The sequence below is a fragment of the Narcine bancroftii genome, chromosome 5 (genome assembly GCF_036971445.1).
Source record: "Narcine bancroftii isolate sNarBan1 chromosome 5, sNarBan1.hap1, whole genome shotgun sequence".
In the NCBI taxonomy this organism is placed as follows: Eukaryota; Metazoa; Chordata; class Chondrichthyes; order Torpediniformes; family Narcinidae; genus Narcine; species Narcine bancroftii.
The window spans coordinates 67,519,385-67,547,323 of record NC_091473.1 but is presented as its reverse complement, the minus strand read 5'-3'; the positions used below and the strand labels follow the sequence as shown (position 1 = coordinate 67,547,323).

Below are 27,939 nucleotides of genomic sequence, written 5' to 3'. Positions count from 1 at the left end.
ATTATTTTCAAAATTTGTAAGATTAATTATTTTCTGGTTTATAACCTCATTGGTTACCTTTTTTATATAATTATCAGTAGTGGTCTGTTCGTGTAAAGCCAATAGCCTCTGAAGGATGGGGTTTGATAAGTAGATCAGTAGTTTAGTGTTTTTTTCTACTTTTTTTAATGTAACATATTAATATATGAGTTGTTATTGTTCTTTTTTTTTTCTCATGTACCGATGTAACATTTATATGATTAAACTAATCAAAATATTGACAACGCAATGGTGAAGCCACGCTGCAGGTCAGCATTGATCTGTTTGAAAGGCCAAATTGAATTGAAGATCTGATTTACCATCCTTCCTATTCAATGCCCCCTCTTCACCCCACAACCACCACCACCCCCAGACCCTCACTTCTCTCCATCCTTTCTGAAAAAATTCACTGTTGGAAAAGGCCACATGGACACAAGAGACTACAAGGGAGGTATGAAAGTCAATTAAAAATGTTAACTTCAGTTCTCCTGCATCTCTTTCTAGGTCGCTGGAGTAACTCCTACAAACTTCCCTACAAATGGATTGGGACAGGCCATGTGGTGTATCATGGGGCATTCTACTACAACAGAGCATTCACACGCAACATCATCAAATATGACCTGAGGCAAAGATACGTGGCAGCCTGGAGCCTGCTGCATGACGTAGTGTATGATGAGGCCACTCCCTGGAGGTGGAAGGGCCATTCCGATATAGACTTTGCTGTTGATGAAAATGGTCTCTGGGTCATCTACCCAGCCATCGATGATGTGGGCTCTTTGCAAGAAGTCATAATCATCAGCAGGCTCAACACCTTCGACTTGTCCATCCAGAAGGAGACCACGTGGAGGACTGGCCTGAGGAAGAACTACTATGGCAACTGCTTTATTGTTTGTGGTGTGCTGTATGCAGTGGACAGCTACAATAAGAAGCATGCTAACATTACATATGCTTTTGACACTCACACAAACACTCAAATCAACCCAAGGTTGCCATTTATCAATGAATATTCCTACACCACTCAGATCGATTATAACCCCAAAGAGCGCATCCTGTATGCATGGGACAAAGGCCATCAAGTCACGTATGGCATCACATTTGCCTATTAGAGTGCAAAACACAGACACTTGTGATGTGCCTCCAGCACTTCGCTTTATAAACACAAAATGAGGGGATTGATGTTCCTATATTCATTCACAGATCGTAGATCGATCTGTTTTTTGTTAATATAATCAAGATAACCTGCTTTAAAAGAGACCAAAATACACACAAATGGCCACCTCTTGAAATGAGCATTGGACAATAATTATACACCTTGAATGTCATGTCTGAGAGGAGCAAGGTGCTTGCCAGGACTTCCTTGCTGAGCTTCAAATGGACCATTCCTTCTGCTTAAATTTGGCACGCTGGCCGACCAACAAAATTGCCTGCTCCTATGGTGTCAGTCAATTTGCAGAGAAGAATCCAGTCTATCTACCTGCCTTCTGTCAACATCTCTGCACTTTGAAATGAGATTCATGCTACTGCTGGGAATAACCACAGGGAATGTTTCAGTTTCACAGGTGTAATTACATTTATCTGTTCTAAATCATGAAACAACTGCTTAAAGCATCCTGAACTCATGCTTAAATAGTCAGCATAACAAATGATGCAATATTTGACTTCCTTCTGAAGGACAAATAGCTGACGTGTTACTCCAAGCATTCTGTACTGTAGATTCTCTCTTCAGAGTGACTGAAAGGTATGAATAATTAAAGAATGCATTGAATCTTGCATTCACTCCGATTGGAAACAGCTATTCCTGTGGTATTTTGATAGAGGTCATTAACAATTTACAAATCTTTTCCCAACATTTAGTTTTAGCAAACAAAATTGGATAAAAATTTAATCTTACCCTTTCTGTGAAATGCAGGTGTTTGCTTACTTGGTTGCTAAATATTGATAAATAAATTACAAATTGCTATAATATCTGAAACAGACACATGATATGCAATCAATGGGGCCTTTATTAATTCAAATAGATAGGAAATTTTAACCAGATGATATGTCATTTGGAAAAGAAAATGTCATGTTGCTCAGGAATTTCTTCATCACTTGCCCAAGTTGTGGTATTTTGATTGGTTTGCTTGGAACATCTGTATCCCTTGGAGCATCTACAATGCTTCTGGCATCCCTAAGGCTTACCATTCTATTTTATCTCAGAATTTGTATTTGTTAAGATAATGGATCACAGTGTTTTCCTACTTTATTGCCCTGAGGGCATGATTTAAGTTTTCCAAAGCCAATCATAAAATAGATGGGCATTTGCACTGCAGTTCCCTTGTGGGTTTTCATGAGTTCAAGAAATAAGGTGCTGGTTTGGCATCTTTCACCGAGTTTTCAAAAGGATTGGTGTCCTTGCTGAAAACTGTTGTGCATGTTTGGCAATCAAACCCACATACTACTTTACATAAGCAGCTTTACAAAGAAGAATCCAACCTTTATAGAAGCAGCTTTGCACAGAAGCATCCAACTTCAATATAAGACCTCCCATTGTGGCAGTGCCAGGGTACTATGGCTTCCAGAGTTTAAAGTTCTGATTTATTTTCAGAGAACATACATGACATTCAATACAACCTTGAGATTCTTTTTCTTGAAGGCCAGGCAGAATTTCCATAAGAAGAAGCCCAACTCAGAAGTAAATGATGGATGCCTTGTTCTGTGGTTACATGGAAATTTTAGTCATGGCAGAGTTACTACAGGGTGGGTTAAAAACAGAAAGCAAAAACAGGACTGAATGTTGGTCACAGAGCCATGAGAACAAGAAAAAGGCTGCATTTCCATCACTACCTCCATTCTCATGGATGTCCTGGTGGTACATTTTCCTCAATAAAGTAAAGACACACAAAAACAAACACAGGCATGTCACAGCGTGGTTTGCTCTAAGCATCGATGAATTGCATTTGCTTTGGAAAGTAGTTATTATCACTCTAACAACTAAGTATCCCTTAAAGGAGTACATGGGCACATAGAATTCGAGGCAGCTGTTCGGCTCCAAAATCTTCAACAACATAATGTCATATCATGTTCTTTACTACTGTACGGCTAGGAGGGAATTGGCCATATGGAGCTGTAAAGAGATTTTGAGTGAGAGGGTGGAAAGGTGTCACAGCTTGGTTTTTTTCTACTCTATCATCGTGGCATACCATGTTACAAAGAAGGTTGTTTTGGAGAGGATATTATATCATGGTCAAAATAACCTGTTACAGACCACAATAGCAATAGAGACAGATGAATAACCATAGATAAACAATAATGTTTTCTGGGTTAGTGAAGCCTGCATTTCCATGATGAGTATTGATATTTTATGCTTGTTTAATACAATAGGTACAAATTATAATTATGCATCGAGAGTTTAAAAAAAAGGCAAAATGTTAATTAAATATAAAATAATCTTATCCATTATGATTAAATAATAATTTTGCTTGACATGCATAATGAATTGGTGATTACTGTGAGATGCAAAATAAACAAGATATTTCATTTCAGATAGATTGAAGTAACCGTAAAAATAGAATGTAAAGGAATTAAAAAAGACAGTCCACCATCGTGTTTTAAGAGCAAGGGATGGGTTCTGAACACTTAATGTTTATGTCCTACACTCGTTCTGCAAATTAGATCATAGAACATTACAGAACAGAACAAGCCCTTCAGCTGTGCTGACCTACATAACCTATCCCACATAACCATAACCATATAACCGTTTACACCATGGAAACAGGCCATGTTGGCCCTTCAAGTCCTTACTGGTTCACTTGAACAACTCCACTAGCTCCTCCGCAAACTCCCGAGGAAGTAGAGGCTTTCTTCATGATGCCATTGATGTGTTGGTTCCAGGAAAGATCTTCTGAGATAGATCTCCTGCCAACCACATACCAGTAACCCTCCATTTTTCCTATCAAAGAATCTTTTAAATGTCCCTATTGTACCAGCCTCCACCACCACTCACGGTAATGCATTCCAGGCCTGTGCTGCTCTCTATGTAAAACAACTTGACTCTGACATATTCTTGAAACTTTCCATCACCTGCCTTAAAAAGGATGTCCTCTGATACTTGCTATCTTCACCCTGGAATATAAGTACTGACAGATCACCCTATCCAGTCTCTCATCACCTTCTGTACCTCTTTTAAGTCTGACCTTCCAATGTGCCTTGCTTAACACTTATCTGAATTGAAATTCATTTCCTACTTCTCCACCCAACTCTGCATCCTGTTTATATTCTGTTGCAACCTATGGCAATCTCTAAACTATCCACAATACTTCTAATCCTGTCATCTCCAAAGTTCCTGACCCAGCCCTCCACTTCTTCATCCAAGTCATTAATGAAAATCTCAAAGAGCAGGGGTCCCAGACAGATCCCCATGGAACATCACGAGTCACTGACCTTAAGGCAGAATACATTCTGTCTACAACCAGTCTCTGCTTTCTGCAGACAAGCCAGTTCCGAAATCATTCAGCCAAGGTTTAATTGGGTGGTAAAGATGAAAAGTTTTAAGTGATCTATATTGATAATTAAAAAAAAAATAATTTTGATTTTCAAAGACGCACACAAATCCAATACAATCTCTCTCAATAATGGTATATAACATTCAGAGTCTGTTTTTCCCCTGCCCCTCTCCCCCCATACTCTTAATACCACAAAATAATTAGACAAATTAAACACAAAAAAAGTTATTGGTAAAATCACAGACCCTTAACAGAACTTGAAAAACCCTAAACAACCTGAAATAAAAAAGATAAGGAACAAAATACAAGAGCACGTCATCTGCACCTCAACCCACTTCATTTATTTCAATCATTCCAATACTGGCATGGATTATTGCCTTTCTTTTATTCAGAAGGGGTATAATTATATCTGTGTACCAATGTGTTGCAGATAGGGTTGCCATACCCAACAAATGTGTCATATTTCCTCTTTAAATTGTATGTGATTTTCTCCAGGGGAATGTAACTCTGTATTTCTGTATTTCATTGTGTAATATTTGGTTGGGAGTCAGACTTTCACGTGACCGCTATACATTTCCTGGCTACTGACAAGGTGACCTTCACAAAATGAATTTGGTATCTGGACGATTTAAAACTCATATCCATAATGTTTTCCAGAAGGTACAATTCCGGATCCTGCGGAAAATCCACCTTTGTAATTTTTTTCAGAATGTCCTCCAGGACTTCCCAGAAGGATCTCACCTTTGTACATAGCCAGGTTGAATGCATAAAGGTTCCAGTCTCCACACCACACCTAGAACACATTTCAGAGATTTCTGGTTTGGATTTATATAACATTAGTTGAGTGAGGTATAGATGATGCAGGAAATTATATAATGTACCAACCAGTACCTGACATTAATGACTGCTGTCATGCTGTCCAAATACAGGACTGACCAGCACCACTCTTGGATTGTTGTGTCCATGTCTGCCTCCCACCTTTCCCTCACCTTATGTAAGCCCAGCTTCGGGCCCTCACTTTGAAATAGGATATACATCATAGAGATAAACTTACACGTAGTTCCCGTTTGAATTAGAATCTCCATGTCACTGTACATGGGTAGGGCCATAGACAGTCCCAAATTATCCCTGAAGAAAGATCTTAGCTGAAGATAGCAGAAGAAAGTTTTAGTTGAAAAATCATGTTGCCCCCATTCATAACAATCCTCGATACTCCTGATCTCCTTCTGGCACCAAGAGTTCAGGATCTTATTATCCAAAATCACAGGTATTAATTTGTTCTGGGACAAGGGCATTTTAAGAGATAAACCCAAACATTGATTTATTTTTTTCACATGCTTGAATGACAATTTTAATTAGGGATTGCTCTTTTCTCTTAATATCAATTTATTGTCCCATTTATATATGAACTCTCCTGCTATCTTTTCTCTTACCATGTGTAGCCCAATTTTTGCCCAGGAGGGGGTACCATTTCCCTCGTAGAGAGAAGCAATAAACATCAACTGGGCCGCCTAATGGCAATTTTATACCTCCCAGTTCGTAACCCTAAGTAAATTTTTCCATGGAGACCCTAGCCACCTTACTGTGCCACAAGACATTCCTGACACATTTTCTGAGCATCTTAAAGAAGCTTTGGGGCAAATGGAATGGGCAAGGACTGAAATAGATATTGTAGTCTTGGCATCACTTTCATTTTAATACAGTTACCCCTGACTACTAAAGTTATGGGCAGATTTCTACATCAACTAAGGGCCTCCTCAACCTTCCAGAGCAAAGGGAGGTAATTGTGCTTATATAAATAATGTAAATCTTTATCCATTTCTACCCCAAAATATTTGATGCCATCTTGCAGCCATTTAAATGGTTCCCTTGATGATATTGTCTGTAATCCTCCAATGTCAAGAGCATAATTTTACTCATGTCCAGATTTACTTTATATCCTGAGATCTTGCCATAAACCTCCAATGTGGTCCTCAGCCTGGCCAATGACCCCCCCCCCCCCCAACCCACCCCAGGTCCGTCAAATATACTAGGACATCATCAGCAAATAAATTCATTTTATGCTCCTCCTGGCTCACTCTGAACCCCTTTATACCTGGATTCTGCTGAATGGCTTCTGCCACCAGATCAATAGCCAATATAAACAACGCTGGGGACAGCGAGCAGTCCTGCTCTCTGCAACTGCCCAGCAGGAACACAGGAGATATTTGACCATTCATTATAATTTTAGTTTGAGGCTTACTATATAGTGTCTGTACCCAATTTATGAATGGTTGTCCCAATCCAAATCTCTCTAATACTTTAAATAAAAAGTTCCATTCCAGACTGTCAAAGGTCTTCTCCGTATCCAGGGCTATGGCCATGCCCGGGTCCACCCCCGACTGTGCCAGATACACTATATTAAGTAATCTGCTATCTGTTATGTTATCTGCTGATTGTCTCTTTTTTTTTACAAATTCCGCTTGGTCTAGATTTGTTAATCTCGGTAAATATTGAGCCAACCTGTTGGCCAATGCCTTTGTTATAATTTTATAATCTATATTCAGTAAGAAAATTGGCCTTTAGGAGGTGGAATTCAATGGATCCCTGTCTTTTTTTGGGATTATATTAATAATTCTTCATGAAATATTAAAGGTAGTGGTTTGGAAATCATTTAAAACAATTCCTTTTTAGAATTCAACTTTCCTGAATTGTTTCATGTATGTTATGTAGGACTAAATGTTAATATCCCTTATTGCACTCCTAAGACTTGCTGCCTAGACTATGCGGGGTAGCCAAGTGAATGGTGGCATCTTCTGGATTATCAAGTGGGTGCCCTCCTTCCTTAGTGTTTCGCTGATAGACACACAACACCTCTGGAGGTTCAGCAGTGAATCCTGGTGTCCCAGGCTCATCCCCCAGATACCATTCACGCACTTGGGGGCCCAGTTGGAATCCTTTCTCCTCATCCAAAGCAACTGACTACCCTTTCCAGCAGCTCTGGAAAGTTCTTTGACTCCTCGCCCTCCCAACTCTAGGAGTAGCCTTGATATCAATGTGGCTACAAATCCTCTGCAGCCCACTTCAACCGGCCAGAGCCCTGCCTTCCAGCCACGTTGCTGCACATCAGTTTCTTGTGCTCCTAGGCCTCCTTCACTGCATCCTCCCAGGGCACTGTAACCTCAATGATATAAACGAGATGGAGTGAGGCCGACACAGCACAAGGTCTGGGCTGAGGTTGGTTTCTGCAATTTCATTTGGGAAGCAGAGCCTCTGGCCCAAGTCTGCCTCCATCTTCCAAATATGTGCCCCGCCTAACTAAATCAGAGTCTGATCTTGATGTGGTAACCTTTGCAGACAAATGCTGTTAATGGCCAGTGTTCAAAAGCAAATTCAATCTTTTTGCTGCCTATTCTGATAAAACTGATGCTATTTCAGTGGTTGTTGTTAGGCAGGAAGGTGATAATTAGACTAATATCAATTCACTTCAAATAAAACAATGTTTTACTTGTGAAGTTTTTTTTGATCAGTAGCTCTTTTCAATTATGAAATCCAATCACCTTGGTATTGAGTGCGATGCACAAACATGCTGGAGAAACTCAGCAGGGCACGCTGCATCTATATGAAGTAAAGGGTAACCAACGTTTTGGGTGTGAGCCTTTTTTCATGAGCCAAAGCAGGCAGGTGCTTGAATGAAAAAGTTGGAGAAGGGAGATGAGAGGACGGAGGAAGGGGCAGGGGAGATGCACAGGCCAACAGGCAAGATGTTATCGGTAGATGCAAGTGGGAGGGCAGAAGAGAAAAAAAAAGCTGAGGCGTTAGTGGAAGGAATGGAATCTCTGAATGGAGATGAAAGGGGGTGTGGAGCTGGAGGAAAAGAGATAGGGAAAAAGAAAGAGAGAGAGAGAGAGAGAGTGAGAGACAGGAGACGGGCCTAGCAGAAACTGGAGAAGTTGATGTTAAAGCCATCTTGTTGGAAAGTGGCCAGATGGAACATTAGTTCCTCCAGTTTATGGGGAGTCTCGGTTTGGCAATGAGGCAATGGACAGACATATTGGTGTGGGAATAATGAAAATGATTAGCCACTAGGAGTTCCGTTATACCTTAGGTTCCCTTTGCCTCCTATAGATGCTCTGTGACCTGCTGAGTTTCAGCAGCATTTTTGAGTATTGCACTCAATCACAGTGACTTTATATAACCTTGCTTTATATTAGCCTTGCATTTTCAACATTGTCCATCTGCATTCTTCAAAGTGACAGTTGTTCAGATGATCCCTGCATATAATGAGGAGTGGAAATGAACTGTTATATCGAACATTATTACCAGTTTTCTGGTTGACAATAGCAATTGCTACTGCTTTATTGCATTCTATTCCACGAGGAACTTGCAAAGTGTAATAAAAAAATTATGAATACGTCTGTTGTTGGACCAATTGTCTTTTTTCTATTACCGTGTTATAAATTTGTTTGACAATGAAGCTTGAGTCCAATTCCAATGTAGAGTTATTCTCCAGTCCTTTGAAAGAAATGCTTGCAATTATTTAATTTGTTTCATGTCCTCAAAAATGCTTCCATTGTTTATTTTAAAGATTAAGAACTGAAATCTCACAATTATCTTTCTGTATGATGCTTGTGTTCTTCCTTCCGCTTCAGACTTTGACCCACTATTCTTCCCTGCCCCCAAAATGGCATCCATGCATTTTAGCAAATAGGTGTGCGCTCCTTCCCTGTGGGATCTTTCTAAAGTCTTGCTCAAAGGTAGGATGCTAAATTATGAAATCCTTTATCAAAGGATTTGTTTTAAATGATTTCCAAACCACTACCTTTAAAGTTGTTCAACTTTAAAATTCATTCATGATAATAGGACAACATATATATTCATGTCAACTATTAAGGCAATGGAATCAAGACAAGGGTGCTGCAGTGGGAAAGCTGGAGAAATGAAGAGATTAATTATGCAAACCGACCAGTCATAATAAACTTTATCCAATCACTGTTATGATCCCAATTGGAAAGCAGCAAATTACTGGGAAAAATAATTCGTGGTAATTAAAATGAGAAAAGACCAGAATTAAAATATGAAAACAGCACCATTTAAGAGGTGATTTATTATCCAGGATATTGACTGAACTGTATCGGGCTAATCTGGGAATGGTTGGAAGGCAATAGTTGAGTTAAAAGCCTTCCTCTAATCTCAAACAGTAAGGATCTTCATAAATACTAGCTGCATCTGAATAAAGAACTCCAGTTTTAAAACTTCTCATTTTAACACCCAGTAATCAATCCTTTCCTAAAATTAGATTATGGTGGAGTATCACCAAATATCTTTTTCTAATGGTTAAGAGAAAATGATTGTTTCAAATTTTAGGTGAAAACTATTTTCCAGAAGTGTTGTTTACTTTTGACAGATTTACAGGTTTTTAAAATTGCATGTTATTTTTCTAATGTTCATTGTTTAGGTTTCTCATGGGTTATAATTACTTGGGTGAACTAATTTTATGATTTCCTTCATGCTAATTTTGAGAAAGATAAGCTGCAAAATGATACCACGAATTATTTTTCCCAGTAATTTGCTGCTTTCCAATTGGGATCATAACAGTGATTGGATAAAGTTTTATATGTAGATGAGTCAAAAGTCTAGATATAAATATCCAGCTGCACTTTATGACACAAACTGCACAGAAATTTTTTCTGAAATATAGCACAATTAATCAATTTTGTATTTTATATTCAAACTTCCTGATTAAAAGTCATAATCTGAGTGTTTGCAACTGATAACCAGGAACCCCTCCCACACTCTATATGACTGAATAATAATTTAAAGAGCTTGAGAAAAGATTTAGATAACAAATATTGCCTTATTACTTCATAACATCGTATTTTGCTGTGATACAAACACTTCTGTAATAATGTGAGATTGTTATAGATTAATTTCATGTGTAGAGCGGGTTGCACACATTCTGTGGTCACTCCATTAAAAGGTTTCTCAGCCCACTGAATCAATATCAACTTTCAAGCACCCTTTACTCCAATTCCACACAAGTTAAAATATCACCACATGTGTAGTGCACAGAGGTAAGTACTGGGGATCTTCATGACCAATCCATTAATTTGGTGACTTTGCATCACACTACCACCAACAACCCTCTGCAAATTCACTCCAAATGCTTTGTCATGTCTGGTTGAGTCAAATCTTGTGACACATGCTTTGAAAAGATGGTCATGCCCAGAATTAACTCGTACCAAAGTAAAGATCTGGACCAATTCACCTACTGCCACAATTGCTTCACAGCAGATGCACTGTCACAGGCTCACCACCTAGCCTGGGATCACCTGAAAAACAGCAGACATACATCAGGCTACTTTTCATCGACCACCGGTCAGCTTTCAACACCATCGATCCCTCAGTACTGGTCAGCAAGCTTCAAAACCTGGGCCTCTGCACCACTGTCTGCAATTGGATCCTTGACTTTCTCATCAGAAAATCAGTCAGTATGAATTGGAAGCAATGCCTCCTCCTCACTGAGAATCAACACAGGCGCACCTCAAGGCTGCTTGCTTAACTCACTACTCTACTTGCTCTGCACTCACGACTGTGTGGTTAGGCATAATTCAAATTTCATCTACAAATTTTCCAATGACACCACAGTCATCGGCAGAATCATAGATGTCAATAAAGAAGTGTATAGGAGTGAGACAGATCAGCTAGTTGAGTGATATCACAGCAGCAAAATTTCACTCAACATGAGCAAAACTAAGGAATTTAAGGACTTAAGGAGGGGGAAATCATAACACAAACCAGTCCTCATTAACGGGTCAGCAGTTAACAACTCCAAATTCTTGGGCAGTCAACATTGCTGAAGATTTGTTCTGGGGCTTCCATGTCAATGCAATCTCAAACAAGGCTCACCAGTGGCTAAACTTTATGATAAGTTTGAGGAGATTTGCTATGTCACCAAGACTCCTGCATATTTCTATAGTTGTACCATGGAGAGCATCATGACAGTCTGGTATGGAGGTGCCAATGCACAGGACAGGAAAAGACGACAGAGAATTGTGAACTTGGTCAGTGCCATCATGGGCATTAGTCTTCACTCCATGATGGACATCTACAAGAGGCAGTGTGTCAAGAAAGCAGCCCCTATCCTCAAGGACCCTTACCACCCAGTCCATGCCCTCTTCATAACTGCTACCATCAGGATAGAGGTACAGGAGTCTGAAGACAGACACACAATGGTACAAAAACAGCTTCTTCCCCTCTGGCATCGGATTTCTGAATGGACAATAAACCATGGACACGACCTCACTCTCTCTTTTGCACTAATTTGTTTTTTTAGAAAATGTAATTTATAGCAATATTTACACTTGTAACATTGTCGCAAAACCACAAATTTTGTGACATGTTCTTGATGATAAATTCTGATTCTGATTGTGCACCTTTAATGCTTAAAAGACCAAACTGATGGATTGATTGTACCACACTGGGCCCAGCCAACTGCCCATCTTGACTGAAAGCCAAAAGGCAGAAGGACAGATAAGTTGTTCCGACACATCCATGAGGTGCCGTGCAAGGTGGAATGGGACATGGCAGATGAGCAGGCCAGCTACTGGAGCCCTAGGGTTCTGGCAGCTTTGAACTTTTTCTAAATTTCTGACAAATACACAAAAAAACAATTCAAACAGGTTTAAATAGTTTAAAATATTAATTTAAAAATAATGAACAATTAGTTTACAAATATAAAATGAAGCAAAATCATTCAAAACTTTCTTGCACTTACCTTTTTCCAGATGGGACAACAATTCCTACTGAAATGAATGTTGTTGTTGCCCTGGCCAAAACCAAGCCCTGCCAGTTGTAAACTGTAGGCCCAGATGTGAAAGGATTGCGATAATCAGCAGTTGTGAGAGCAAGCTTGAAGTGCAGATGTGCAGGCATCTGATCTTTAGCTCATCACAGATGAAGCACACTGGGAAGTCCAGGACATCCTGAGCTGCAAATGGTTTGCCAGCTGGTGGCTTGGTAGGTAAGTGAGAGATGGGACTCAGTGTGATTCAGCCCATTGCTCCTTGGGGGCTGCTCTTTTGTGCCATTCCTTTATAAGATGAGCAATGAGACTGCTATGGACAGGTTGGGTAAGTGGGTAAGAGTATGGAAATTATGAGATTATGCTCTTCTGCAAGAAGATGAAAAAGTAATACTTTTTAATAGAAGAGCAGAATATTTTTACGTCTGCCCATGGAACCGTGAAATTAATCATCAATGACTGTTGAGCATTTCGGTAAATAAGAATGCATATAACTGACCTACTTCTTAAATTATATAATTATTCATCTTGTTTGAAGTCACTCATGTTATGAGTGGAACCAGTGGAAAGCCAGAAGATCTTTTGAAGACCTTTCTCACTGTAGACACGCCAGCACAGATTGCTCTAAGGACCTTGTGCAATTATCACAGCAGATAACTGCCCCACACAAAATCAAAAATGGACCTGAATTACTGATAACAAATTAAACTTGAACTAAAGGTACTCCCCAATTTATATTTGTAATTGGGACTGAAGGATTGGTCATATCTCGAAATGGACACAAGTCGGAATTTTGCCTGCGTGCATGGAGTTCCGAAATCTTGAAGCAAACTTATTAATCAAATCTTTTTTCATTTTAGATTTGACGATAACAACTTAAGGCTTCCTGAATTTGTCAATCAACCTTGGCGAATTCTCTACATTCTGGTCCGTGCTTACCTTGTTAGTCAGCATCCTGGGGTCTGTAGGCTGGGTGCAGCCATCTTGATTCCTGTGCCATGCACAAGTCTTCAGTTGGTGCATGCGCGAATCTTTAGTTGGCGCATGCATGGTGAGTTCATGTATTGGAGTTCGGGGGGGGGGGCGTGGTGAGATGGTGTAGGAAGAAGACGTGCAATTCCACCTCTCCCCAGTTTAACTAATTAATGCCCAAATTAAAAAGTTTGGAAAGTTTTAAAATAAGTTTCTAAGGGTGTCTGAAGACTGAAGAAAGAAAATGACTACTACTGTGAAGAAACCAAAAGCTCAATTACAAAAGAAACTACCTTATAAAAGTGCTGAAGAATTGGGGCCTTCTCACCAGACTGAAGCCATGGAATCGACAGATCCAGCTCCCAAGGCACAGTGAACTCCTAGTCGGATAAGTATGACACCAGCACCCATCTTGCAATTGCAAGATGGTGCTGGCACTGTCTCCCGCCCGGCCGACTCTGGTACGTGCACCCGTGATGCCGGGCGCGCAGGTGAGGCGGCTGAGCGGCATCTTCTAATGACGACATGCGACCCCGCTACTGTGCCTGGTGGCCCTGAGATGCATGGACGTGCGTCAGAAGAGGAGGTCGGCCCAGCGTTGGTAGGGGTCCAGACCCGTAGTCGTACGACCTGACCGGCAAAAAGCACAGATGAAGAGGAGGAGGGAAGCCCTGCCTTACTAGAATGGAGACATGAAGAATTTACTACAAGTATTACAGCTAAAGAAGGAGGAATGGTGGAATCTGGATTTGAAGCTGTTTTCACTATTTTGGAAGGGATTGAATCAGCAAATGGATAATATGTAATTACAGATGTCTTCACAGATGAATCAAGGATTTATGGACATGAAAGTTAAACTGAATAATATCTGTGAAGAAGTGTCGTCTGTACAAAAAGATATGACTGTTGTTAAGGCTGATGTTAACAGATGTCTGAAAGTAGTGGATACAGTACAAGATAACTTTTAAAAAATCGAAGAGGCATTTCATGATTGTAGAGATCAAGTGGAATGGAATAGAGAAAAAATAGAAAAAGTGGAAGATTCTTTTGTAGGATGGGAGATTCAGAAGAGAGAGTTGTTGAAGAAGATTGGTTCTTTGGAAAATCAAGGTCGACGGAACAATGTGAAAATAGTAAGACCTCCGGAGGACGTTGAGGGATCAGACCCAGTGAAATTTTTCAATAAGTTGATTCCAGATGTACTGGGTGTTAAATTTTTCCCAGATGACCTGGAATTGAACAGAGCGCATAGGGGACTGAGGAAGAAACCTTATCCAGGTCAGCCACCTCAAGCAGTCTTAATTCGGTGTTTGCGATACCAGGATAGATGATTTTACGGATTGCTGTCCAGAAGGCTCAACAAAATCAAAGTCCAATGATGGTTCAGGGCAGTAGAGTGTTCTTTTATGCTGACCTGAGTCAGGAGATTATTAAGAGGCATAAGGAATTTAATTCAGCAAGAGATGTGGAGAAAGGGGTATAAAGTTTACCTTTCGTAATCCTGCCGTTTTGAAAGTTTTCTATGGGAACTTTCAATTTCAGTTTTTTGAAAGTGATCATGATGTATTAATTTTTGATAATTCTTTGCCAGATGTGCGGGGAGTTAATCAACCATTGTCACCTAAGAGGAGGGCATTTGATAAGAGGAATGGGAATGGAAAGAAAGGAGAATTGACATGGAGTCTGCTTGATATTGAGGACCCTGAACAATCTTCGGGTCTGGAATCATTGGATTACAAGATGAATAATTGCTGAGAAGTTCAACTGGGGGGAGGGGAGGGAGCGGGTGGATGATTCTGAAAATTTTGAAAGTCATCTGCCTCTAGTGGGTTTTTCCACACCCAGTTTATCGGGGAGTTTTGGGGAAATTTTTTTTGTGTATTTTGTATTTTACTTAAGGGAATTTTTTTTAACTGTTTAAGCAAGGGAATCCCTTTTTGTTATATAAGTTGTGAACTGTGAAAATAGTAGAAGATTTTCTTTAGTAAAAGATGTCTAATTTGAATTTTGCAACTTTTAATGTACAGGGATTTAATAATCCGATTAAGCGTAATCGTGTGTTGGCTTATATTAAAGAGATGAAGATTGATATTGCTTTTTTGCAAGAAACATTTAACTGAAAAAGGACATTTAAAACTGAAGAGAAATTGGGTAGGTCATGTAGTTGCTTCTTCTTTTAATTCTAAAGCGCGAGGAGTGGCGATTTTGGTTCATAAGAAAATACCGTTTGAACTGGAATCATTTTCTGAAACAGCTGGTAGAGTTTTAACGGTGAATTGTAAGATTTTTGCAGCATCGTGGACGTTGTTGAATGTTTATGCACCTAATGAAGATGATGAGCGATTTATATCTGATATTTTGACATTAAACCAGGCTGAAGAAAACATTTTAATTGGAGGGGATTTTAACTGTTTTGGATCTGATATTGGATAAATCTCCAAAAAGTATAAAGAAATCTAAGATGGCTGTACAAATGGTGGCTTTGATGAAAGATTTGAATTTGGTTGAAATGTGGAGAAGATTAAAGCCAACATAAAAAGATTTTTCTTTTTATTCACCTCGACATGATTCATTTTCTAGAATAGATTTGTTTTTGGTATCAGCACACCTTCAAGCTCGAATTTTTCAGGCTGAATATAAGAGTAGGATTGTATCCGATCATTCTATGTTATTTATATCTTGTGCTGGTTCTGAGGTTATGCAATCAACTTATCGGTGGAGATTTAATGTTATTGAAAAAACCCGAGTTTATTAGTTTTGCTAAGGAACAAATTGCTTCTTTTTTGAGTATAAACACCAATTCAGTATAGAGTAATTTCATTTTATGGGATGCGTTGAAAGTGTATTTATGGGGCCAAATTACTGGTTATTCAGCAAAAGTAAAAAAAAACAGTATTTAGCAGAAAGCTTGACGTTGGAGAAACAGATAACCGAGTTGGAAAAAGAATTTCAGAAGAATATTATTGAAGATAAAAAGGCATCATTAACTAAGTTGAAATTACATTATAATACATTGCAAACATATCAATATGAGCGATTAATTCAAAGATCTAAGCAGTGTTATTATGAATTAGGTGATAGAGCTCATAAGGTATTAGCTTGGCAATTGAAAACAGAACAGGCTTCGAGAACTATTAATGCTGTTAAAAAGAATTCAACAGTTACCTATAAACCTCAGGAAATTAATGATCAATTTTGTTCATTATATACTTCTGAGGGGGATCAAGATAATGGTTCTATTGAATTTTTTTAAATCTGCTTTAGATTTGCCAGTTTTAGGAGAAGATGAAGTGAAAGGATTGGAGTCTCCATTTGCAGACTTTGAGATTAAGGAAGCTATACAGGAGATGCCAAATGGGAAGTCTCCAAGAGACGATGAATTTACTGTAGAGTTTTATAAGATGTTTTATTAAGATTTGTCCCCTATATTTATGGATGTGCTTCAACAAATAACAGATGAACAATCATTACCAGATCTTGTTCAAGTGTGATAATTACAGTAATTCCAAAGAAAGACAGAGACCCTTTGAATGTGGCCTCATATCAGCCAATTTCTTTATTAAATGTGGATTATAAAATAATAGCTAAAATATTGGCGAAGAGACTTGCCAAATAGTTACTTCAATTGGTACATGCTGATCAAGCAGGTTTTATTAAGAACAGGTATGCTTCTGATAATATTCTCAGATTGATTACGCTGATCAATGCGTCGAGACAGCAACCCAACCAACCAATGGTTGTCGCGCTTGACGCGGAAAAAGCATTCGATCGGGTTGAATGAAATTTTTTATTTAAAGTTTTAGAAAAATTCAATTTTGGGCCATTTTTTACTGGTTGAGTTAAGGCATTATATAAAAATCCAGTTGCTAGGGTGGTGACAAATGGCCAAACTTCGTCATTCAATTTAGCACGATCAACATGTCAAGGCTGTCTATTGTCACCAGCCTTGTTTGCATTGGTCATAGAACTGTTAGCTCAAGCAATCAGACAAAATGATAATATTAAAGGGATAAGAATTGCAAATGATGAATATAAGATAATTTATTTGCTGATGATATTTGCTGATGATATTTAACACATCCAGAATGATCTTTGAAGCATTTGCAAAAATGTTTGGAGGAATTTGGAAGAAATATTACCAATTTCAGATGGGAATTATAGTGAGTGTAAACAGATTACAAGACTACGATAAGCTGATAATACGAATTACCAATCTCTATATAAATTAAATTATATCCCATTATTGAGAAAGATTAAGATGAATTTGATAAAATGGAAAGATCTCCTGTTAACATTGGGTAAATCGTATTAAGATGAATATCTTCCCACGTATTCAATATCTTTTTCAATCGATTCCATGTTTACTTCAAAAAGTATTTTTCGAAGATTTGAATACAGTGGTATGGAAATTTTTATGGAAGGGTAAATTAGCGAGAGTAGCATTACAGAAATTGACGTGGAAATATGCTTTAGGAGGACTTCAATTACCTCACTTTCAAAACTATTATGAAGCTGCACAATTAAAATTTGTTAATAGAATGTCCCGCATCGGACTTGTCAGCCACAAATGAGCCTGCAGCTGACGTGGACATTACCCCTCCATAAATCTTCGTCTGCGAAGCCATGCCAAAGAAAGAAAATAAGAAAATTACACAACCTCCGAATTGGGCTAAAATGGAATTAGCTTGTATTTCTGAGACTCAGGTTCATCAGTTTATATTTAAGTGGAATTCTTGTTTATTACAGGGATATAATATGCCTGTTTTAAAACATTTATTAGGGATCTGGACTAAAAGGAATTTTGTTATATGTACGAGAGGTACGATATCAACTCAAACTCCGTTATATCAAAATAGGGTTATTCATTTTTCGATGAAAATAATAGGTATTTGAAGGTATGGAATTCTGAGGATATAAGGATGATTGAGGATTGTTTTGAAGGGCAGTTTCTTTCTTTTAATCGACAGAGAAAAATATGGAATACCATTTAATTCTTTATTTGTGTATTATCAAGTTCTAGCTTTGGTAAGAGATAATTATGGAAGAGAAATGAAATTACCTGAACAAAGTTTGAGTTTTTGATTTCGCATACATTAAAAAAGGGGCTTTATTTCTGATATGTACGCTTTGTTACAAGATAGTATGGATAAACCAAATTTAAATAAATCTGGAAATAAATGGGATGGTGATTTATCTTATGATATATCTCAGGAGGATTGGGAAGTTATGTGCCAAGATGGGGTGACTAAATTACTTAATGTAAGATATAGTTTGGTTAATTATAATTTTTTACATCAGTTGTATTTGATCCCTGATAAATTGAAAAAATATGGATTTAGTAATTTACATTTATGCCTTAGATGTGGATTACATACTGGAACATTTTTACATGCAGTTTGGTTTTGTAACAAAGTTCAATCATTTTGGGAAAAAATTAGAGTATTTTTTGAAACATTATTTAAGATTAAATTGCCATTAGACCCAGAATTTTTTTTGCTGGGCTATATTGTTTCGCTGACTGGTTTGGGGTTGGACAAGTTTCAGATAGCTTTTGTTTGTTTAGCACTGGCAGTAGCATGGAAATGTATTGCGATTACTTGGAAAGATAACGTAGAAGTAAATATAGCTCGTTGGCATAATGAATTGAGATCTTATATTTACATGGAAAAAATAACATAATTTGCATAATTATTCTTTTTTTTGTTCAGATGTGGTCACCTTATTTGGAAGTATGGGTTTAGAAATATCTTAAGATATTGCACAGTTTATGTTTGTAATTAATTGATTTTTTTTTGCTCCCCTTGCGGTGCTTGCTGAGGGTAGGGGAGGGGGTTGGGTTTATATTGTTAATATTTTAATGTATTATTTCTATGTAATTTGAAAATCTTAAAATTTAAAAAAATGTATTGGTGTTCGGTTGGTACATGCACAAGAGTTAAGCGCCCTAACAATATTGAATTTGCACCTTTAACTGCCATGTATGCCCAACCAAACTCCAATACGCGAACCCATCGTGCATGTGCCAACCAAAAACACACACATGCACCAGCTGAAGACTTGTGCATGGAACAGGAATCAAGATGGCTGCGCCCAGCCTACTGACCCCTGCACGTCAATTAACAAGGTAAGTACACACATTTTGGCTCTTACATGCCCTGTATCCCTATTATAGTTTGTCAAATATTTTTAAAAATTTCCGTCGAATGTGTGGATGGACATAAGTCACAAGTTGGGGAGTGCGTGTACTTGTGTTGCACATCACATGTGAATGAATGTTGAGAAGATAAAAATAACAAATTTATTGGTGTACAGAAATGATTGTAATTTCCACAATCTCTTCAGAAGCCAGTAAAACAATTGACATCTCAAAATCATTTTGCTTACTGAGTGTGAGAACATAGAAACAAAAGTACATTCTTCTGAACAACTTACAATCACAAATTGCAAGGAAGTAACAAAGGTCAAAAATCTGAACACTGTGCAACAAATCATCATCCTCTAGCAAAAATATGAACAAACCTGCTAGTCCTTGCAAATCATGTGTTCGTCACCTCTGAAACCAGCTAAGAGTTGGTATGACTTCATTAATACCATTATTGGTATCCCCTGACACTGGAATGAGACTAGCCAGATTTGATGATTGTAATTTCTGGCCATAGTCATGGTTGTGGATAAGGTCATTTCTAGAATAACACAAACAGTAACTCTCCTTCAAGCACCTCAATGCCTGATCACAAGGTGGCTGGTAAACTACAGTGAACTGTAAAATTCTATAATTAATTGCAATCTCAGTAACAAAATGAAGGAGATGGTACACTGAATCACAAAGGCATTCAAACAACAAGAGTTGATCTGGATCCAAAATTAAATGACAAAGAACTGTACTGAAATATGTGGTGATGCAGAATCCCAAAGGCCTGATTCTAATCAGTGATGAGTGAGGTAGTGATGGAAAGTGACAACATTGCCAGGATCAAGAAATTTGCAAGATTAAACAGCAATTCCTCCTCTGATCGTGAATTCAAAAGGCATTCTGGTAATGAATGATTCTATGATGCAGGGATGGGCTCAGCTGGGAGCAGCATGTATTTAAGTGTACAGCAATCATCCAGATAAGGTGGTCAAGCCTGTAGAGTCCAACAGGGGACATAGACATGGATTAGTGGAAATAATTGTGAATAGACCAGTCTTTTTTCAGAAATAGAACAGCACAGAAACCAGACCTTTGGCCAATCTAGTCTGTGCTGAATTATTGTTCTGCCTTGTTCCATTGACCTGCACCCAAATGTGGTCTGAAAACCACTGATATGAAGTGAGCTGTTATTTATTCAATTAGCTCATGCATATTATTGAGCAGAATTCTTGAATGATTCAAACAAACACAGATCGGTGTGCACCAAAAGGAGATGCAGCCCAAGAGCATTGATGAGACACTTCTTCAGGAATAGGCTCAAGGCGCAACAATTAATGAGAGGTACAACAGACGAATCTATATCCCACTGAAATTCCAACTTGTTAAAGCAACAGGATTCATAGCTTGAAGTTGAAAAATTCTCTCATGACTTCAATTGTGGCCTCAGTAAGGGATTGGTTGATCCAAACATTAACTAGTTATTAGAATTTATTTCAACTGAATCTATTTTTTTTAAGCATTGACATGAACATTCAAGTTACGATGAAATCCGACACTTCAATTACAAAGCACACTGGGTGCTTCAGAATTTCAATGTTGATATGCTTACTGTGGTAAGGGCATTTTGCCAGAATAAGATCAAATTTGTTGAAGTTATTTGGTGTCTGTTTAGATTAAATGAAACTGAAAATTATATATATTATTCTCTTATTGCATAATTGTCTTGTTTCAAATACCTTGTTGCTTTCCAGTGAGTACCACACTACGAGTAAATTTTGAACTCAGTCCCTTGGGCAGACTCTGTGATGACAGTGGGTGCATTGTGAATGGGAGTTGGTGTTGGCCGTTGGTATGAATCTGTGTGGTTTTCTTGGTGTTCTCGAAGAAAGGCAGGTATTGACGACGTCTTGATATGAATTATTCTGGTAGCCATTACCTCACAATCAATCTGCATCATTACCTCATGACCCTTTGGCTCGTTGATTAACCGATCTGAAACACACAGATGTCAGAACAAAATTTAGCAAACTTCCATCATCGAATATGCTTAACTATTATAAATAAAATCATCAAAAAACCCTCGTGATCATTTTATGCTGTTTTTGAACAAATTATATGGAACACACAGTGTTCAGTAGTGTTTCCAATCTGAGTTCAGTCATTGCTGAGTAACTTCAATTTCAAGTTATAAACGTGGGTTGGTTTTCGTTCCTGGACAAAGCAGTGGGGCCAGTTTAAAGAAAATGCTGCCAAATTACACTCTATTTTCTCAAGTCCTTTTCAATCTCACTTCACTGCTTGCTGAGTCTATATTGAAATGACTACCAGCTGCAACAATGATACAAAACAACCTGATACCTCAGGAAGATGATTGGTACAAATAAAAGAGGAATTAATAAATCCTGGAAATGTGCATTGAAGCAGAAATAGATCCTGAATGGGGAAAAGACATTGACTAGTTCAGCTCTTGTTTTCCTTTGTATTGCCCAGTGCTATTACTGGCTCTTTCATTTTCTCACTTCTAGTTGTGAGAACAATTGACATCTGAATGGTCTGGAAAATTTTCATGGTCAGAGGTATCCTGGAAAAAAAAAATCAATATATTTCTCAAAAAAATAACAGGAGGAAATCAGCAGGTAAGAGTTTTCATTGGGTGAAATGATCAGTCAATGTTTCTAAGTCTTTAATTTAATTTTAATGATACAGCATGGTAGAAGATCCTTCTGGCCCATGAAACCTGATTATACCCAATTAACCTGCTAACCCCATATGTTTTGGAACACATGAGAAAATTGGACCACTCTATGTAAACCCATATAGGTCAAGTTCAAATTCAAGTTTGAGTTCATTTTATCATCTGATTGTACAAGTACAACCGGACTAAACCATTTGAGAAGGACAGTGGCAGACCAGTGAGGAGTTCTGAAGCTGAAAAATACACAGGCGGAGGGCTGCTGGTGACCTGAGGCAAAGAACCCACACAGGCTGCAGGTTTCTGGTGACTGCGGTCAATGTACTCACATTAGGCTGCGAACTGCCAGAGGTTGGCTTGAGACTGGCTAAAGGGGTACCAGGTATCGAAATAGAGATGCAAGAGGATGCGAAGGCACTGAAGGCTTCTTGATCAGGTCAGAGGTTTGCATCTGGAACTCTGGTTGCTGATGGTTTGGACTGAAGGCTTTGTGGCTGCGGAAGCTGTTGGAGCCGCTGGAGGTGAATCCATGGACACGCAATGACTTTAGGGGCCTTTCTTCGGCTTCTCTTTCTCTGACGAAAGGGAGTTGGGCAATATCTGCTGATAGTGAATATTTATCTGCCTTACAGTGGACTAAAGGAAATGTGATGTTTTGTTTTATTACATGACAATAAAATAATCTTGAATCAAAACAGTTATCTCCAGTCCTCAGAGCAACACATGGCAAACACACATACAGACATCACACAAACGATACATCTTCACTGTACTTATACTTGAATACAAATATTAAAATAAATAAATATTATTGTTAAATTAATAGTTGAGCTACAGAGGGTTTGTATGAGCAGTTCAACAGTCATTCAGCAGTTTCACTGCCCTTGGGACCCAGTTGGATTCCAACAAGGTTGACCGGGTCAGACCCTTTCTAACTGCCACATAACTGGTGTGCTAACTGGGAAAATTACCTGGTTAACCCCACTTTAAATGGCAATTTGAAAAGGCCTGCCCCCAATGTCTGAGCTGTGTCTGAATCCATTCTCGTGCAGGGTAGAAATGATATTGTCTGAAAGACAGAGGATCCAACAAGTCCCTATCTTTCCCATGCACCACATAACTGAAATTACACAAGAGTAATGAAATTGATAAAGTATAATCGATGTACCACAGAACATAGAACACTACAGCACAGTACAGTACACAAATTGGGATTGTACTCACAAATTGGGATAGTACTCGCTGGAGTTTAGAAGATTGAGAGGGGATCTCATAGAGACATAAAATTCTGGCAGGACTGGACAGAATGGATGCAGATGGGATGTTTCCAATGATGGGAAAATCCAGAACCCGGGGCCATGGATTGAGGATAATAGGCAAACCATTTAGGACCGAGATGAGGAGGAATTTCTTTACCCAGAGGGTGGTGAATCTGTGGAATTCATTGCCACAGAGGGCAGTAGAGGCAGGTTCATTAAATATATTTAAGAGGGAATTAGATATATTTCTTCAGTATAAGGGTATTAAAGGTTATGGAGAGAAGGCGGGGACGGGGTACTGAACTTTAAGATCAGCCATGATCTCGTTGAATGGCGGAGCAGGCTCGAAGGGTCGAATGACCTACTCCTGCTCCTATCTTCTATGTCTATGTCTATGTCTACAGGCCCTTCACTCCTCAATGTTGTGCTGACCTATATATTCTTTAAAAAAGTACTTAACCTACCCTATCCTGTAACCCTCCATTTTTCCTTTATTCATGAGTCCGTTTAAAGAGTCTCTTAAAACACCCCTAATGTTTCAGCTTCCACCACCATCCCTGGCAAGGCATTCCAGGCACCCACAACTCTGTAAAAAACTTACCCCTGATGTCTCCCTTAAACTTCTCTCCCTTCACTTTGCATACTATATGCCCTCTGGTGTTTGTTATTCCTGTCCTGGGAAACAGGTGCTGGCTGTTCACCCTATCTATGCCTTTCAAGTCTCCTCTCATCCTTTATGCTCCAAAGAGAAAAGTCCCAATTCTACCAACCTTGCCTCATAAGATTTGTTTTCCAATCCAGGCAACATCCTGGTAAATCTCCTCTGCACCCTCTTCATAGCTTCAACATCCTATAACAAAGTGACCAGATCTGAACATAATACTCTAAGTGTGGTCTTACCGGAGATTTATAGAATTGTAACATGACCCCTTTAACTCAGAACTCAATCCCTTTGAACAAAGCCCAGTATCCCATCGACCTTCTTAACTATCCTATCCTATCGGCGACCTCAAGAATGGATTTGACCCCAAGGTCCCTCTGTTCATCCACAGTCTTGAGTACCTGACCATTAACCCTGTAGTCAGCCTTCTGGATTGTCCTTCCAAAATGCATCACCTCATATTTATCCAGATTGAACTCCATCTGCCACTTTTCTGTCCAACTTTGCATCCTGTCTGTATCCTCGACAACCTTCAGCAACCTTCAGATCCATCCACAACTCTTCCAATCTTCGTTACATCTGCAAACTTACTGACCCATTCTTCCCCCTCTTCATCCAGGTTTTATTTATATAACAAAGAACAGGGATCCCAGAAAAGATTCTTGTAGCAATCCACTAGTCACTGACCTCCAGGCAGAATACTTTCCTTCCACTATTCTACTTTCTTCCTGCAAGCCATTTTTTTATCCACATAGCCAAGGTTCTACTGATCCCGTGCCTCGTGACGTTCTGGATGAGTCTCTCATGTCAAATGCCTTGCTAAAATCCATGTAGACCACATACCCAGCCTACCCTCATCAATTTCTTTTGTTACCTCCTCAAAAAACTCAATTAGACTCAGGAGGCATGATCTTCCCTTCACAAAGCCATGCTGACTGTCCTTGAGTATACTGTACTTCTCCAAATGCTCATATATCCTATCCTTAAGAATCCTCTCCAAAAGTTTGCACACCACTGACAAGACTCACAAGTCTATAATTCCCAGGATTCTCCCTATTACTTTTTTTAAACAAGGGGACTACATTTGCCATTTTCCAATCCTCTGGTACTTTCCCTGTGGCCAAAGAGGATTCAAAGATCATAGCTACTGGCCCAGCTATCTCTTCTCTCACCTGGGGTATATCGCGTCCTGCCCCAAGGACTTACCAATCTTGATGTTTTTAAGATCCAATGCTTCTGTTTCCTTAATCTCCACACTGTCTAGCACACAGGCCTATTGTATTTCGACCTCACCATGATCAAGGCCCTTTTATTTTGAGAACACTGAAGCAAAGTATTCATTTAGGACCTCCCCAACTTCCTCCACCTCCAGGCACATGTTGCCTCCTTTGTCCTTTAGTGGCCCCACCTTCATTCTCATCATCCTTCTGTTCTTCACATATGCAAAGAATGCCTTGGGATTCTCCTTAATCCTACATGTCAAGGCCTTCTCAAGCCCCTTTCAAGCTCTCCTGTCGTTTCTTAAGCTCCTTCCTGGCTACCATACATTTCTCATGAACCCTTTGTGTTTCCTGCTTCCTGTATCTAACATATGCTTCCTTTTTCCTCTTGACTAGTTGCCTCACCTGTTTCATCAGCTACCATTCCCTTTTTCTACCATCTTTTCCATGCCGCAGGGGGACAACCTATCCTGAACCCAGCACGTGGTCCCTCAATTTCCTCCACATTACTTCTGTATTTTCACCCTTGAACATCTGTTTCCAGTTTACACTCACTAATTCCTGCCTCATCTCTTAATAATTAGCTCTCCACAGTTACCATAAGCACATTCCCATTTTGTCTATTTTTATTCTTTTTCATAGCTTTGTTGAAGCTAAGAGAGTTGTCGTCACTCTCACCAAAATGCTCCCCCACTGAGAGATCCACCATCTGACCGAGTTCATTACCCAGAACCAGATCCAATATGGCCTCTCCTCTCATCGGCTGGTCCACATACTGTATCAGGAATCCTTCCTGAACACACCTAACAAACTCATCCCAATCCATCCCTTTTGCAGTCAGTAGGTGCCAGTCAATATTAGAGAAGTTGAAGTCACCTATAACTACAAGTCTATATTTCCCACATCATTCCAAAATTTGCCTGCTTATCTGCTTCTCGGTGACCCAAGAGCTATTTGGGGGCATATAGATGACTCCCAGCAGTGATAGCTCCCTTCCTATTTCTGACTTCCACCCACTCCAACTCAATGGACACTCCCTCTGAAGCTTTCTCCCTTTCTATAGCTGTGATTCTATCCCTGACCAGTTTTGCTACTCCTCCCCCACCCTTTTCTACTACCCACCTATTCCTTTTAAAACACCTAAACTCAGCCAATCCTGCCTTCCTCCAGCCAAGTTTTAGTAACGGACACAACATCATAGTTCCATGTACTGATCCATGACCCAAGTTCATCCCCTTTATTCCTAATACTCCCAGCATTGAAATAGACACATTTCAAACCTTCTAACTGGCTACATTTATGTTTTGTCCCTTGCCTGTGCTTCCATACCAACTTAGAGCACAGTTTCATGCTTATGCTCTTCTACACTAATCTCTGCACTCACAATCTGATTCCCACCCTCCTGCCAAACTAGTTTAACCCTTCCCAACAGCTCGAGCAAAACCTGCCTGCCAGGATATTGGTTCCTTTCCAGTTCAGATACAGTCCATCCTTTTTGTACAGGTCATTCCTTCCCCAGAAGAGATCCCAATCATCCAGAAATCTGAACCCCTTCAGCTATGCATTCATCTGTCACAACTTCCTGTTTCCATGGTCGGCACCAGAACAAATGTTAGAGGGGGGCTCATAAATTCGCTCAGGGATGGGGGGGTGGGGGGTGTGCTGCTGCATGCTGGGATTTATCTGCTGATGAACGTTAACACCATCCGCCCCTCTGATGTAGGAGGCGAGGGTGCTGCTTTTATTGCATCAGGCATCGCTAGACACACTACTGATGTTTGATGCACAGTAGTGACGTGGCCAGGGGCGGGTGGAGAGTTGCCAGCGTGCGTCAACCTAGATGCTAGCAACTCTTGATGCATGCTAGTGATGTGGGAGGGAATGAGAACAGGTCTGATGGTGAGCATGACCATGACTGTACGAGGGGGCACAGCACCTCGCTGGGGAGCAATGCCCAGAGATGTCCCCCTCTTAGCACCAACCCTGTCTGTTCCTACTGTGACAGAGTATATAGTTTGGGAGATAAATAGGGAAAGATTTGTTAGAGCAGATCACACACAGACATTTAAAACATAAATTTTGCAGGAGTTTTGCATAGTGCCCACAGACTCATGATGGAGTGCTATTTTGTAAGGGGTAACAACGTAGGAACATACAGCAGCAGCTTTGTCTGAAAAACAGTTTGCTATTTGGAAGAGCATGTGATCTTTGCAGGCAGAGGGAGAACAGCTTTGCTCTCAGAGGGGGAGTGAGTGAGAGAGAGGAGGGACAAAGACTTCAGTTCCAGAGGGACAAGATGGCAAGCTTTGGAAGACGGCCTAGAGAGGACTGGCTGTTTGGTATTTCCCTTTGAATAGGAGAATCAGAAAGGATCTCTGTGGTGACCTAAAAGAAAGAGGTTATCATCTGGAGAACCCTGAAGGGGGCCTGTTAAGCACTAAAGGCTGGTGAACTTTATTAATGCTAGCTTCTGTGCATAGTACAAGAATTGCCTGCAACCAGTGAGATTGGACTGTGAACCAAAGAACTTTTCTAAATTTACACACACATTATACACACCTGCACTTAGAATTAGAGGGGGGGGGGGTTAAGTAGGTTAAGTAAGTCAATAGAGATAAGTTAAAGTTTGATTCTGTTTTCATGTTCAAAGATAACTTAAAGCAACTTTTGTTTAAGTAACCCTTTGTATTGGTGCATATCTATTGCTGCTGGGTTTT

The 27,939-nt window shown here is 39.4% G+C and overlaps 2 protein-coding genes across 5 annotated transcripts in view; one reads left to right on the top strand and one right to left on the bottom strand.

Moving 5' to 3' along the window:
* LOC138763475 (olfactomedin-like protein 2B) overlaps positions 1–8,899 on the top strand; it is an 88,261-nt gene extending 79,362 nt beyond the window's left edge. Inside the window, exon 8 of the mRNA XM_069937691.1 lies at positions 523–8,899. Within this exon, the coding sequence (XP_069793792.1) occupies positions 523–1,124 (602 nt within the window). The 3' untranslated portion in view covers positions 1,125–8,899. The remainder of the gene's footprint in view (positions 1–522) is intronic.
* Positions 1–27,939, bottom strand: part of atf6 (activating transcription factor 6) — a 462,472-nt gene that overhangs the window by 67,077 nt on the left and 367,456 nt on the right. The window contains exons 16-17 of one of the 4 annotated variants that reach the window (XM_069937693.1): positions 21,127–21,382; positions 19,533–20,384 (exon numbers count right to left, since the gene is read on the bottom strand). In XM_069937693.1, coding sequence (XP_069793794.1) covers positions 21,153–21,382 — 230 coding nt within the window. In that variant the 3' untranslated portion in view covers positions 19,533–20,384; positions 21,127–21,152. Of the gene's footprint in view, positions 1–19,532; positions 21,383–27,939 lie in introns of those variants that run through there. The other 3 variants (XR_011357594.1, XM_069937692.1, XM_069937695.1) reach the window with 3 other exon arrangements.